Consider the following 14,128-nt stretch of genomic DNA (forward strand, 5'->3'; position numbering starts at 1 on the left):
GCTGCCCTCATGCCACACGCTCGCTTCATAGCCACACCACCCTCATGTCTATTTATAAGCGCATACTGGATGAGGAGGAACCGGAGGCACACACTGCAGAGGGTTGGCAGGGCCATGCAGCGACCCTCTTTGAAAGTGTGGGCGATAGCCCACAATGCTGTTGAGAATCAATGATAAATTGACATACGACCATCATTCCAATCCCATGCCGCCTCCGTCACAAAATTGTCAGGAGCCGCAAAAGTGGGCATAAAGGGGACTCAGGTGCCAGCACTTCTACACATCTCCACAATGCAGCAATACTCTGTGTGTGAAGCATGTGAGCGGGCCCGGGGTCAGGCTCGTTCCCAGCCTCCACCTTGTGTGACCCAAGGTGCCGTGAGTTACATAGCAATGGGAAATCCATGTGTCCCCACACAATTCATTCTGTGTAGGTGTCAGATAGCTCAACACCACAATGGGAAATCTTTGAGTTCCTTGGGCTCGCCTATGCTGTCGGTGCACAAAGATGGTATTACACAAGAAGAAATCAGAGCGCCCAAACATGGCCGAGTTTCACCCCGCCAAGGACCTTGGCCCACATTTCTGCCATAGTCATACAGTGTATTTGTGCCAGATAGGTAAAACACCGCGATGGGAAGTCTTTGCACCCACAGTATAGGTAAACCCCTGTAACATTTCTGTTGCAGAAGTATAGGCAGACCCCAGTAACATTTCTGTAGCAGACGTATAGGCAGACCCCAGTAACATTTCTGCAGTAAAGCTTTAGGCAGACCCATGTAACATTCCTGTAGCAGAGGTATAGGCAGACCCCAGTAATATTTATGTTGCAGAAGTATAGGCAGACCCCAGTAACATTCCTGTAGCAAAGGTATAGGCAGACCCCAGTAACATTTCTGTAGCAGAAGTATAGGCGGACCCCTGTTACATTTCTCTAGTAAAAGTATAGGCGGACCGCAGTAACATTTCTGTAGCAGAAGTATAGGCAGACCCCTGTAATATTCCTGTAGCAAAGGTATAGGCAGACCCCAGTAACATTTCTGTAGCAGAAGTATAGGCAGACCCCAGTAACATTTCTGTAGCAGCCGTATAGGCAGACCCCAGTAACATTCCTGTAGCAAAGGTATAGGCAGACCCCGTAACATTTCTGTAGCAGAATTATAGGCAGACCCCTGTAACTTTTCTTTAGCAAAGGTATAGGCAGACCCTAGTAGCATTTCTGTAGCAGAAGTATAGGCAGACCCCAGTAACATTTCTGCAGCAGAAGTATAGGCAGACTCCTGTAACATTCCTGTAGCAGAAGTATAGGCAGACCCCAGTAACATTTCTGTAGCACAACTATAGGCAGACCCCAGTAACATTCCTGTAGCAAAGGTATAGGCAGACCCCAGTAACATTTCTGTAGCACAACTATAGGCAGACCCCAGTAACATTCCTGTAGCAAAGGTATAGGCAGACCCCAGTAACATTTCTGTAGCAGAAGTATAGGCAGACCCCAGTAACATTTCTGTAACAGAAGTATAGGCGGACCCCTGTAACATTTCTGTAGTAAAAGGTATAGGCGGACACTAGTAACATTTCTGTAGAAAAAGTATAGGCAGACCCCAGTAACATTTCTGTAACAGAAGTATAGGCAGACCCCAGTAGCATTTCTGTAACAGAAGTATAGGTAGACCCCAGTAACTTTTCTGTAGCAGAAGTATAGGCAGACCCCTGTTACATTTCTGTAGTAAACCACTGAAACATTGGTGTACCATGAGTGTAGGCGAAGGACGGAAAAATTAGTTAGATAACAGTATATTTGCGAGTGCAGGTAAAACCCATAAACACTTTTTAAAGATACAGCTCGCTGTTGCTTAATTTGCAACAGAGTCTGGAGGCAGCCCTGTGAAAAAAATTGGTTTCTGTTAAAGTATCAACACTTTTGAAACATTGAAAAATTGTGAAAAAATTGTAAGCAGAGCCTTTTGGGCCACAGAAAAATTGGCAGGTCAGAGTGATGACATGCTGTTTTAGAAGGAGGAGTAGGAGGAGGAGGAGGAGTAATAATATCCAAGAGTGATTGACAAAGCTAATTCCCCCTTTTTTTTCTGGTGATAGAGAATGCTTTTTTCTCCAGTTGCAGCAAAAAGAATCATTATGTTCCGCTGCTCTCCGCCGGTGGAGAAGTCTGGGGAAATCCAGCCTTTGTTCATCTTTATGAGTGTAAGCATGTTGGCACTGGCAGTTGACAGGCGGCTACGCTTATCCGTGATCACTACCCCAGCTGCACTAAACACCCTCTCTGACAAGACGCTAGCGGCAGGGCAGTCCAGCACCTCCAGGGCGTACAGCGCAAGTTTGTGCCACATGTCCAGCTTTGACACCCAATAGTTATATGGAGCAGAAGCATCACAGAGGATGGTGGTACGATCCGCTACGTACTCCCTCACCATCTTTTTACAGTGCTCTCTCCGACTCAGCCTTGACTGGGGAGTGGTGACACAGTCTTGCTGGGGAGCCATAAAGATGGCAAAGGACTTAGAGAGTGTTCCCCTGCCTGCGCTGGACATGCTGCCTGATCCCCACACCTCCCCTGCTACTTGGCCCTCGGAACTGCGCCTTCTGCCACTAGCGCTGTCAGATGGGAACTTTAGCATCACTTTTTCCACCAGGGCCCTGTGGTATGGCATCACTCTCGTACCCCTTTCCTCTTCGGGAATGAGAGTGGAAAGGTTCTCCTTATACCGTGGGTAGAGAAGGGTGTACACTCAGTAATCCGTGTTGGCCAGAATGTGTCTAATGCGAGGGTCACGAGAAAGGCAGCCTAACATGAAGTCAGCCATGTGTGCCAGGGTACCAGTACGCAAGACATGACTTTCCTCACTAGGAAGATGACTTTCAGGATCCTCCACCTCCTCCTCTTCAGCCCATACACGCTGAACAGATGGGAGGCAAGCAGCAGCGGTATCCTCTGCAGTGTGCCCAGCTGTCTCTTCCCCCTCCTCCTCCTGCTCCCCCCCTCCTCCCCCTCCAAAACACTCTAAGATATAGACATGAGGGTGGTCTGGCTATCAAGTGACATACTGTAATCCCCCTTCTCCGGTTCCAACCGCAAAGCGCCGGCCTTTATGCTTTGCAGTGAACCTCTCAGCAGGCAAAGCAGCGGGATGGTAACGCTAATGATTGCAGCATCGCCGCTCACCATCTGGGTAGACTCCTTAAAGTTTCCGAGGACCAGGCAGATATATGCCATCCAGGCCCACTCCTCGGTAAAGAATTGGGGGGGCTGACTACCACTACGCCACCCATGTTGCAGTTGGTATTCCACTATTGCTCTACGCTGCTCTACAGCTGGGACAACATATGCAGCGTAGAATTCCACCGTGTGGGCACGTCGCACAGGAGTTGGTGCTCTGGTAGCTGAAACTGATGTTGCAGGGTCCTCAGGGTGGAAGCGTCTGTGGTGGACTTGCAGAAATGTGCACAGATGCGGCACACCTTGCCGAGCAGGTCAGACAAGTGTGGGTAGTTTTTCAGAAACCGCTGAACCACCAGATTGAAGATATGGGTCAGGCATGGCACGTGTGTGAGGCTGTCGAGCTGCAGAGCCACCACCAGGTTACGTCCGTTGTCACACACGACCATGCCCGGTTGGAGGCTCAGCGGCGTAAGCCAGAGGTCAGTCTGCTCTGTCAGACCCTGCAACAGTTCGGGGGCCGTGTGCCTCTTGTCACCTAAGCTGATTAGTTTCAGCACGGCCTGCTGACGCTTGCCCACCGTTGTGCTGCCGCGTAGCGCGATATCTACTGCTGGCGACGTGCTGCTCACACTTCTTAATTGAGAGGTAGAGGTGGCGTAGAAGGAAGAGGAGGGGAGGATTTGGAGGAGGTGGCATAAAACGCCGCAGATACCAGCACCGAGGTAGGACCCACTATTCTGGGTGTGGGTAGGACATGAGCAGTCCCAGGCTCTGACTCGGTCCCAGCCTCCACCAAATTCACCCAATGTGGGAGATATAGTGGCCCTGCCCGCCAGTAGTTGTTCACGTGTCCGTGGTTAAGTGGACCTTCCCAGTAACCGCATTGGTGAGGGCACGATTAATGTTGCGGGAGACGTGCTGGTATAGGGCTGGGACGGCACACCAGGAAAAATAGTGGCGACTGGGGACCGAGTAGCGTGGGACCGCCGCCGCCATCATATTTTTGAAAGCCTCTGTTTCCACAAGCCTGTACGGCAGCATCTCCAGGCTGATTAATTTGGCAATGGAGTGAGAAGGCTGGGAGGAAGGAGGAGCAGCAGCCAGAGGATTCAGAGTTGCAGTCCCTAGGCCGGGAATAGTGGACTGTGTAGAAGACTGGGTGGCCGATACATTGCTGGATGCATTTTCTACCATCCACGACAGGACCTGCTCGCACTGCTCTGTTTGTAATAAAGGTCTACCACGCGGACCCATAAATTGTGATATGAAGCAGGGGACCCCAGAAACTTGCCTCTCTCCTAATCCCTCAGCAGCCGGCTGTGATTCACCACGCCCAGGAACTCGGCCTGTGCCCACACCCTCACTTGGACATCCGCGTCCACGTCCTCGACCCTTACCCCTACTCCTCATCATTGCGGATTAAGAATAGAGCAGGGCCCAAATAAATTACCCCACTGTACAGCGCTGACAACTGTGGCTAATTCACCGCACACAGAGACTTGTAGATAGCGGAGGCTCTATGCTGTGACTTGTGTCTTGCGCTGATACCTTGGGGTAATTTACCGCTCGCAGAGACTTGTAAATAATAGAGGCTGTATGGAGTGGGAGAAGACTCTAAAGCCAGTGGATAGTGCTGGTAACTGTGGCGATCTCAATCCCACCAAGGAAAGGGTATTGTGAGCTGTTCTGCACAGCGGCAGAGCTTAAATAATTTGCAGTGGCCCCGGTAATATTACAGTACTGTTTAGCGGTGAGACCTCTGTCTAATTCACTGCAGACACAGAACGGTATAAATAAGGTAGTTCGCAGCAGGCTAGGAAATATTAGAGAGCAGTTTCACGGTGAGAGCTGGTTGTTCGGCACTGCAGGCTGAGAAGACTATTACTGACAGGCCTAGGCCCTAGATGCGTAATACAAAAATTGATGCACTACAACTCCCAGCAGGCCCCAACTAAAATGCACATGGTCAGATGTGGCCCTAAGAAGGAGCTTTAGGGTTTTTGCACGGAGGATCAGGACTGTATAGTGTATATAACTTTCCCTATAGAAGTGGCTGTGCCCCAACACTCTGCGTCTAATTCACTGCAGACACAGAACGGTATAAATGAGGTAGTTCGCAGCAGGCTAGGAATTATTTGAGTGCAGTTCCACGGTGAGAGCTGGTTGTACGGCACTGCAGGCTGAGAACGCAATTACTGACAGGCTGCGAACAGGCCTAGATGCGTAATACAAAAATGGATGCACTACTACTCCCAGCAGGCCACAAGTATAATGCACACGGTCAGATGTAGCCCTAAGAAGGACCGTTGGGGTTCTTGAAGACAGGATCCTATTCTAACACTTTCCCTATCTCGTCAGCAGCACTCTCCCTAATCTCTCCCAATGAGGCGAGCCACGAGCGGGACAGCTTTAAGTACTCGGCGGTCACCTGATCTCGCCAGCCACTGACTGCAGGGGCGTGGGATAGGGCTGGCACGTCACAGCAGGAAGTGGTAATGCCTTCCCTGCATGTCTATTGGCTAGAAAATGGCGCTAAACATGCAGGGAAGGAAATGGAATTGACTCGTGGTGTTCATCTCGAGTAACGAGCATCTCGAGTACCCTAATACTTGAAAGAGCATCAAGCTCGGACCAGTGTGCTCACTTATCTCTAGTTGGAGCAGAGGGGGAGGGTATATGAGGTACTGAGGGGGGTGATAGTGGATGGTCGCTACATCGCCCCTAGGTTCCGCTATTATGCCTAGTGGGGCTGGAGGAAATTCTTGTCCCGCTGTTTGAGACATGAAAAGCAAGGAGTGCAATGTAATCTCCAGCAAGTACTTGCTGGAGGTCTTTTCTTTAAAAGTATCTGGGCCTGATTTTTGGAATGGATGTCAGGTTGGTAGTGGGGCCACCCATTCCACTTCCTCCACTCCAGGTTGTTGGCGAGGTCAATCAGCACAGATGCTGAGGGTGGTCCAGGAAGAGGTGTATATAAGTAGCAGTGTGCACTGACACAGGGAGAGACTGGATGGCTGCTGGACCCTGGCAGCCTGATATACCTGCTGCAGGTAAAAGCCCTGGTGGGTGTGCACCTGCTGAGCGTGACCTGGACAGGCAGGGACGGCCTGTTATCCAATTGCTGGACTGTTTTCATGCCTGAAGCTAAGGCTGCATTTGCTTTTGATTTGCTGGACTGAAATAAACGCAGGTCACACCTGCACTTGGACTTTATATACTTGTCTCCGTCTCTGACTGCTGCAAACCCGCACTCTACCGAGCTGTCTTCCCACAAGTGTTATTCTCAGTCTACAAGTAGTGATATAATGTATATCCCCTGTAATGTCTGCCGGCTGGAGGTTATAATATACGTGGCCTTCTTCTCAGTCTACAGCTGGATTCACACGAACGTATATCGTTTCTTTTTTCACGCCCAGCCGATATATGTCGTCTCTCTCTGCAGGGGGGGGGGAGGATGGAAGAGCCGGGAGCAGTGCTCTGAGCCCCGCCCCCTCTCTGCCTCCTCTCCGCCCCTCTGCACTATTTGCAATTAGGAGAGGCGGGACAGGGGCAGGGCTAATTCGCTGATCTTAGCCCCGCTCCATCCGCCTCCTCTCATTGCAAATAGTGCATAGGGGCGGAGAGGGGGTGGAGAGGAGGCAAAGAGGGGGCAGGGGCTCAGTTCCTGCTCCTGGCTCTTCCATCCTTCCCCCCTGCAGATGAGATCACCGTATATCAGCTCGGTGTAAAAACTGAGCCGATATACGGTCGTGTGAATCCACCCTACAAGTGGTGATATAAAGTATACATCTTATAGTATCTGCCGGCTGTAGACTTTAATAACGGTAGTGTTCTTCTCCGCCTACAAGCGGTGATATAATGTATATCCCCTGTGATGTCTGCCGACTGTAAGTTATAATATACGTGGTATTCCTATCACGCTACAAGCGGTGATATAATGTTTATATCCTATAATATCTGCCGGCTGTAGATTATAATATATGTAGTGTTCTTCTCAGTCTACAAGTGGTGGTATAATGTATATCCCCTGTAGTGTATTCTGGCTGTAGATTATAATATACCTGATGTTCCTATATGTAGGGTTATTCTCCGTCTACAAGTTGTGATATAATGTATATGTCCTATATTATCTGCTGGCTGTAGATAATAATATACCTGGGTTCTTCTCCGTCTACAACTGGTGATATAATGTATATCCCCTGTAATGTTTGCCGGCTGTATGTTATAATATACGTGGTATTCCTATCACGCTACAAGTTGTGATATAATGTATATATCCTGTAATATCTGCCGCCTGTAGATTATAACATACATGTTGTTTAATAATCTGTTCAGCAATATTTCCAGGTATAGAAGTCAGGCTCACAGGCATGTATTTTCCTGGATCCACCTTTTTGGCCCTTCTCCAATCTTCAGCGACTTCTCCTGTTCTCCAGGAATTTTCACAGATTATGGCGAGTGGCTCAGCAATTATCTCCGGACACTTGGATTCATGTAAATTAGGGCTCACACAGTCGTATTGTCACTATATATTATGCACGCGTATTTCCCGCGTATAACACATGGTCAATGGAGGCAATTAAAGTCAATGGACTTTCATTCTTTCATTCACACCTGTCTGTGGGCACTGCATACCAATAAGCAGGAAAATCGCAGCATGCTCTATTAACATATGCAGCACTTGAATGGGCTAAGTATGAAACAATGTCCATACACGTGCATTGCATATGGGCCGCATTCTGATACGCATCCTGAACTGAACAGAATTCGAAATTTTAAATAGATAAAAAAAATCACACTACGCATGCCTATGACATCAGATTCCCAGGCATGCGCAGTGCCAATCGCAGCCCATATGCAACCTCTACCAGCAGAGCATATGGGCTGTAATGTATGCAATGCTGCGGAAGACTTGCAGCATTGCATGCTTATGCCCAGGTGAATGAGCCCTTAGCTAAGTGTTCCCTCACCATCTCTCTGCTTACAGATAGCCTGCATTCATGTATCCCCCAATAGCACAGGGAAGCTCAGTTGATGTTACATCTACTTTCTGAGAGAAAACAGATACAAAATAGGAATTTGAAAAGTTCGGCCTTCTCAACATTATTCTTAATTCACCTTGGAAGAATCCAATAGCATCTTTGACTTTTCTTTTCCTTTTCACAACCCCCAATCCTTTTTATTGCTTTTGGCCTCTTACAAGCCTCAATTCATTATCAGCTTTAGCTTTTCTGACACTTGCCCTACAGTTTCTGCAGACCCCATTATATTCTTCCTTAGATATTCCCCCTCTTTCCACTTGATAAACATATTTTTCTTCCTCTTAAACACGTGTGTGTTACAGTATACTACCCATGATACGCCAGCCCGGGTGCCCTAGATCTCACACACAACCCCTGTCTCTGCCTGCTTGCCTCCATTCCTGGCTAACCCCAGGCAGGCAACTGAGCAGCGGTCCTAACTCTCACTAGGGACCGAAAAGGGAGGCTGGCGTACCTGGGTGGAAAGGGTAGAATACTGACACGAAAGGCAAAAGAAAATAACCAACACGAACAATACTAACCAGAACTGAGGCAGAAGGAAAAAACAGGCAGATAATAACAAAGTATAGCAGACAAGATGACAGAAGCAGGAGACCAACAGAGGCAGACTAGCTAGCACACTGAGGGAAACCAATAACTGGCAGTGATTGCCAGTCTCGGCTCAACCTTTAAACAAAAGCCTCTGCCCAGGGGCAGAGAGAGGGAGACAGCCAACTCCCAACAGAAAATAATAAAAGGGAGCTCATGCATGGCAGCTGCACTCATAGGTGCGTGCGCCCCACCAGCACCACGCCGCCCATGCCAGCCGGGCACCCGCGTCCCCTGCAGCTGGACAACAAGCCGGAGGATGCGCCCCGACTATGGGACCCTGCACACTGCCGCCCTGGGAGGACCAGCAATTGCCGCATGGTAACAGTGTGCAAGTTCTGTGTTCATCCATCCGGGTCTCTTTAAATCCTTCCCATTCTCCCTTCTTTTAGGGATTGGTAACGATTGTGCTTTGAGAATCTCATTCCACAATATTTCCCAACCTTCTTGGACATTTCTGTCCTTAAGAACATCCAGCCGTTGGATTCTTCCTCTTTCTGAGTTCAGTAAAATCTGCCTTTCTGAAATCCATCCTTGAGGTCTGAGTCTTCTCAGGTCTTCCTCCCCTTGTTATCCAACATCCAAGGATATCATGATCGCTGCCTCCTAAGGTCCCAGCCACCCTTACTTCCTCAACCATTCCCTCCCTGTTGGTAAGAATTAGGGCCAAGATAGCAGATCCCCTCGTTTTCTCTTCTCCCTTTCCTGTCTTGGATACAGGTGAGTTACATTACACAGTGATTTTATGGGGATGCATTTTACTATATATGGGGCACTACACTGCTGTTATATGAGCTTGACAAAGACAGCGCCATAGCTGTCGAAATGTCGCTATGCTATTGTTCATGCTGGGCCCTTCTCTATGAATAAATAATGGGAATTAAGTGATCTATCTACTCTTCAATCATTTCCTGGAAGCCTGTGCTGCTATCCATAGAAGCCATTCATCTTTCATTTCCTTGGGATCTTTGTGTGTCCAGGACCCGGGTGGCGTGCACGGCGCGTATAATAGGTTCCTCCACACTTGTATAGTGTTGCTCTTTTGGTGCTGCTGATTGTCTATAATTCTCTGCACTGCCTCCTAAGGTCCCAGCCACCCTTACTTCCTCAGCCATTCTCTCCCTGTTGGTAAGAATTAGGGCCAAGACAGCAGATCCCCTTGTTTTCTCTTCTCCCTTTTCTGCCTGTGGATTATCATATACTCAGTATTATTCTCAGCCTACAGGTGGTGATGTATATAATGTACACATCTGTATGTAAAACACTCAGCATTATTTTTAGTCCATTTCCTTCCCTTTTCGGCTCTCTACATTACACTTCACTGCTGAGTTCAGCGCTGTCTGCTGGTGATCGGTACGGAGATGGCGGAGGCTGTGACTTATGCGGACCTGAGATTTGTTGAGCTGCCGCTGAAGGAGATGAAGTCTTTTGGTAACATCTTACTGTCTTCCTTTCTTTGGGAGTGGGGGGGGGGGGGGGGGGGGGTATTCCTGCAGACCCTTCTATCAGGTGCCACCTTCACCTGTGCCAGAAGGATGACACCTCTGCTATATACTATAAATGTGGAACTTTACATACCTTATAGGGGTCAGAGCTCTACTTCCCTGATACAGAGCTCCAAATCCCCTGCATAGACCCTGCAGATTCTTTGTCCCTGCAGCCACCACTAGGGGGAGCTCACTGTATACTGTTATTATGGAGAACTTTGTATATACAGGAGGCTTCTGAGCTCCCATCACATAAATGGGCCATCCATAGTGACTTGTAGTGGGGTCTACAGTCAACATAGTGTTTTATGATTGGCTTATAGGAGGGTTTTCATGGGGATCACAGCATTCCTCAAGAAGAGATTATTATAAGGCTCCGCCCCCTCTGTGTGCAATAAATGTGCTTGTCTACTGTTGAGTATTTTCGTCCTCACGGTGCACAGAGGACTTCTCATCAATAAGACATAATAGGAGATCTTATTGGCCCTAAAGGCAGCTCCATGTGAAATTGTCTTCTGCTGGACCTTCAGGCTGTTTTATTAGGGGTCCATTATGGTGGAATAAATGCTTTATTCATAACACTGGGCTCCCTATATGAGGAAGAGAGACCTTATGGGCCCCCTGAGGCTCCTGGGCCCGGATGCAACTGCATCCACTGCATCCCCTATAGTTACGCCCCTGACTGTAGAACTATAGACCTGCTGGAGACCATGTTAGTATCTGCACACAGTGTCACCATTGTCTTGTAGTTCTACCACCATTGTCTATAGAGTCTGGTGATCTATTGCCATTGTCTTAAGACTGAACTAGAGCCTCATGTATACTTGGAGCTGGGTGCTGCCATTGTCTTCAGACTGAACTAGAGCCTCATGTATACTTGGAGCTGGGTGCTGCCATTGTCTTCAGACTGAACTAGAGCCTCATGTATACTTGGAGCTGGGTGCTTCCATTGTCTTCAGGTCTTCAGACTGAACTAGAGCCGCATGTATACTTGTAGCTGGGTGCTGCCATTGTCTTCAGACTGAACTAGAGCCTCATGTATACTTGGAGCTGGGTGCTGCCATCATCTTCAGACTGAACTAGAGCCTCATGTATACTTGGAGCTGGGTGTTGCCATTGTCTTCAGACTGAACTAGAGCCTCATGTATACTTGGAGCTGGGTGCTGCCATTGTCTTCAGACTGAACTAGAGCCTCATGTGTACTTGGAGCTGGGTGCTGCCATCATCTTCAGACTGAACTAGAGCCTCATGTATACTTGGAGCTGGGTGTTGCCATTGTCTTCAGACTGAACTAGAGCCTCATGTATACTTGGAGCTGGGTGCTGCCATCATCTTCAGACTGAACGAGAGCCTCATGTATACTTGGAGCTGGGTGTTGCCATTGTCTTCAGACTGAACTAGAGCCTAGTGTATACTTGGAGCTGGGTGCTGCCATTGTCTTCAGACTGAACTAGAGCCTCATGTATACTTGGAGCTGGGTGCTGCCATTGTCTTCAGACTGAACTAGAGCCTCATGTATACTTGGAGCTGGGTGCTGCCATTGTCTTCAGACTGAACTAGAGCCTCATGTATACTTGGAGCTGGGTGCTGCCATTGTCTTCAGACTGCACTAGAGCCTCATGTATACTTGGAGCTGGGTGCTGCCATTGTCTTAAGATTCAGTCTTGTTTGTCTGATCTAGTCTCTCAGATTGGGACCTTCTCAGAATGAACAGCTCCATGCACTGATGTTTGTGATACAGATATTCAAGCCATAAATCATATCAGGTATAAAGGACAGGGGAGGGTTCTGGGGAGTCAGAAGCATTGGGACCTGTGATGGGGAACGTCCTCTCATATTGGGGTTCCCAGGAGCCCCCTGTTCTGTCATATCAGGTATAAAGGACAGGAGAAGGTGGTGGGGAGTCAGAAGCATTGGGACCTGTGATGGGGGATGCCCTCTCATATTGGGGTTTCCAGGAGCCTCCTGTTCTCCGACTTTACGCTGTTGCTTCTCCAGCTGATGCACAAAGCAGATCAGTATACCTCCGGCTCTTGGTGATGGGAGTGTTGATGTAACTATTGGTTAAGAATTGGTTACAATATGTTTATACAAAATCACCTGTTTTTATATTAATTTGTTTCATTTTTATCATTTATTTGTTTGTATTAATACATTTTGTTGGATCCGCCCCCTTGTCCTTCTTTAAAGCCGTATCTGAACATGTGGCTTTCCAGTTGGCAAAACATAAATGGCGCTGTGAACAGGATACGCAGAAGGTTCAGTGCTTGATGTTTAGTAACATTCCGATAATCTGGAAATTTAAGAATTCTTTCAATAATATAGAAAAATAGTGGGATGTTGTGTAAAATGTCTCTTTTTAAGAAAAAGGAGGTTGTAAATGAATCTGTTGGGATCCCCGGTTGGGAGCGGGCTCCCTATAATACTGCGGCTGCTGAGTGGTCACAATGTGGGGGTTTAAGTGGATCATGGGAAAAGTGTTTGAAGGATGCAGGACCAGTGAGTGCGGTGGAGTGTTTGCAAAAAGTCACATTGAGGAAGGAAAAGGATTTTAATGAATGTGTGCCGACGGGGATGGATGATGTTAGCAGCTTATCGTATACAATGAGAAGAGAAAGAGCGAATGTTGGTGCAAGGATTAGAGAAGCGGTTGTGTGATGCAGAGAACACTGAATATCACACAATGTCAGAGCAAGCTGATTATGGATAGACGTGATGGATACAGAATGTGGCTGAGAAGGCAGCAGTACGAGGGGCTCAGTATAAGAGTAGGACAAGACAAAGGGGAAATACAAGGAAAGTAGCTTCTCCATAGCTGAAGAAGGGGTTAAATAGGACCCTGATAAACGGGACAGAGATGTATGGGATACTAGCAGCAGTGAAGAGGATGATGAGTGGGTTAATGAACACACGGTAATAGATCCCCAACTATAGAGGCTAAACCAGCTGTTAGGAGAAAGCAGGTAGATACTCATGATGGACAGATAAACACTAAAATTACCAACACCATAGAGGACTTCTCAACAAGAAATAACTGATCTTATTGGTAGATTTCAGCAGAAGTCAGCAGAAAGTTTAATAGCTTGTATGGTACGCCTATATGATCAGGGAGCGTCAGGGGTTAATGTGGATGTACAAGATGTGAAAAAGCTTATCACCCTTAGTAATGAACCAAATGTCCAAATAGCATTCTGTGATTACACTAATGTGGAACAAGAAGGGTTAACAAATGTGTTAGCTGCAGCAGCCAGGGGGTGTAAGAAGAAATATCCCAGTGCAGCTGATTGGCCTTCTGATGGTAGACAGTGGTTAACATTAACCCTTTCCAATCTAATTTGTATCCTGGGTTTCCTAGGGGGCTTACTCTTTTTCTGCCGTTATACAACGGCACTATCTGCTGGCTAAAGCCAGTACTGCATGAGGTGGCACATTGGATAGGCTCTGACAGCAGAGAGGCTGGCAATATACAGTAAGAGAACCCCGACGGACGTCTTCCAACATCGGAGCTGTACAGCCTTAAATCCTAATGTCTTCAGACGTCAGACAGTGGATTGGAAAGGGTTAAGAGACTGTATTCAGCGTATTAAAGAGGAGATGATGTAAACAGCTATTGTTGTGGGACATGCAGATGAAATGATACAGATTATTAGATGTGCCCCACCAGCGTACAAGTCTGTTATTATGACTTTATTGGTGAACCAGACTGCGCAGGAAGCAGGAGCCGTCCTGGAGGCGGTCAGATGATTGGGAGACCGAGGAGAATGGGGGCCCCAGCAATACTCTACCAGAGAAACAGGAGATGGGGAGCAGAGTACTGGCGATAAGGCTGG

The 14,128-nt window shown here is 47.9% G+C and overlaps 1 protein-coding gene across 1 annotated transcript in view; it reads left to right on the plus strand.

Annotated features, from left to right (window-relative positions):
* The first annotated feature begins 10,123 nt into the window (after positions 1-10,123).
* The window catches only part of LOC136627221 (B-cell differentiation antigen CD72-like), an 87,742-nt gene continuing 83,737 nt past the window's right edge, over positions 10,124-14,128 (plus strand). Inside the window, exon 1 of the mRNA XM_066602151.1 lies at positions 10,124-10,242. Coding sequence (XP_066458248.1) covers positions 10,173-10,242 — 70 coding nt within the window. The 5' untranslated portion in view covers positions 10,124-10,172. The remainder of the gene's footprint in view (positions 10,243-14,128) is intronic.

Source organism: Eleutherodactylus coqui, chromosome 5, assembly GCF_035609145.1.
Source record: "Eleutherodactylus coqui strain aEleCoq1 chromosome 5, aEleCoq1.hap1, whole genome shotgun sequence".
NCBI lineage: Eukaryota > Metazoa > Chordata > Amphibia > Anura > Eleutherodactylidae > Eleutherodactylus > Eleutherodactylus coqui.